This window comes from Sinocyclocheilus grahami, unplaced genomic scaffold, assembly GCF_001515645.1.
Source record: "Sinocyclocheilus grahami isolate Dianchi unplaced genomic scaffold, SAMN03320097.WGS_v1.1 scaffold8006.1, whole genome shotgun sequence".
Lineage (NCBI taxonomy): Eukaryota > Metazoa > Chordata > Actinopteri > Cypriniformes > Cyprinidae > Sinocyclocheilus > Sinocyclocheilus grahami.
In genome coordinates this window covers 2,018-3,548 of record NW_015511820.1, presented here as the reverse complement: position 1 = coordinate 3,548, position 1,531 = coordinate 2,018, and the positions used below count along the sequence as shown (strand labels likewise).

The following is a 1,531-nucleotide window of genomic DNA, read 5'->3' as shown; positions in this document are numbered from 1 at the left end:
GTGTTTCATGGGAGTGGGTGGGCACAAAGAAGCTATTTTGAAGTGATTTGCTTGTCCAACTGGTGGAGATTTGTAGAATCAAGGGTAATATGGTTTTTCCACAAAGAATTCCACTGTTAAACAAAAATAATGCACACCGATGGCAATTACGTAACAATCTTGTGTCTTTAAAAGTTACAATTTAAGAAAAAAAATCACCTTTGGAGAAAATCTGAGTGTCTCACTTTTCAAATAAAATCCCATATTCCCACATATTCGTTATATATGATTCTTGTATTAGATGAGTATTATCAGTCAGACAGCCGACCTGAGTTTCCTGCGCAGCAGATAGTCAATGACATCAGGGTCCGTCTGAATGAGGCTCATGAGCACCTCCTGCTGCAGCTCAGCAGACACCTGCAGATGAAATAAAAGCACTCACTCAGCTAATGCTCCCTCTATTAGAATATGAATACTTAATGGAAAGTCATCTTTCAAGCTCTGTGCATACAAAGTTATAATATATGTATCATATGCAGGCCTAAGATTTTATCCATTGTTTTTTTCCCCCAAAAAGAACTAGTTTATCCAGAAATGAAAATTCTTTCCTCATTTACACACATGACTTTCTTACATGGAACACAAAAGAAGAGATTGTGTGCTGGTGGCCTTTTAAATGTGAAAGCTTCAGTCTCCATAGCATGGAAAAGAGCAGAGAAACAAGGTTCAACATTTCTCCTTTTGTGCTCCATATAGACAAAAGAAAGTCTTAAGTGTTTGGAATATCATTTTACATCTTTTTTAAATGACCTTTTCATTGAATGGATTTCACTCTCTAGTGTCTATCATTCCGCAGCTCTCACCGTGAAGAGATGTTGGTGGTTCTGGATGAGCATCAGGGTGACGGAGATGACAGCAGTGCTGTCTTCTATGCCCAGAGCTTGAGGGCTGAGCTCTCTCTCTGATCCTCTCTCTTTCTGAAGGAGATTGGGCCCAAAGATCACTGCCAGGTTTGCTGCAGTCATCTTATTGCCTGAGATCTAATCACAACACCGATTTAAAAACCGGTCTGAATTTTGATTTGATTTTAAACATTTGATTGCACCATTTGTGACAGTCTTTTGTGGTGGGGCTGTCATATATTTTGTTTAGTATCGCCATTATTAAAGCTGGCACTGTCAGTTACACAATAATGGCTTGTTGGTTTACACAAAAGCCCAAAGGGATTATTTTTTCTTTTTTTTAATATATGTATGCATGTATATATGAATGTAATTTTAGACCAAACTTTTAAGGGCAGTGTCTAGTTTATCAATGCATTGTGTTTTGCTGTCACAAATAGGCAAAAACCTAATGTAAATATCTAAACTAGGTTTTCATGGAAGAGTCCATTTTAAGGACTCGCGGAAACAGCTTAATATCAAGAATAACCGATGATATTTATGAACAGACTGAACAGGAACAACTTTATCTTAACATCAGCTCACACACCCAATCGACATTTTTTTGGGGGGGCGCTGTAGCTCTCTTATTTAACCCTTTTTTAATACAC

General features: G+C 37.7%; 1 protein-coding gene across 1 annotated transcript; it reads right to left on the bottom strand.

The window, feature by feature from the left end:
* Window positions 1-256: 256 nt before the first annotated feature.
* LOC107577960 (rho GTPase-activating protein 6-like) lies at window positions 257-1,455 on the bottom strand. The gene is made up of 2 exons (XM_016263976.1): window positions 843-1,455; window positions 257-396 (listed from the first exon to the last, which is right to left on the bottom strand). The coding sequence occupies exons 1-2, from the start codon at window positions 1,002-1,004 to the stop codon at window positions 295-297; spliced, it is 264 nt and encodes an 87-aa protein (XP_016119462.1). The 5' UTR covers window positions 1,005-1,455; the 3' UTR covers window positions 257-294.
* Between the last annotated feature and the right edge of the window lie 76 nt (window positions 1,456-1,531).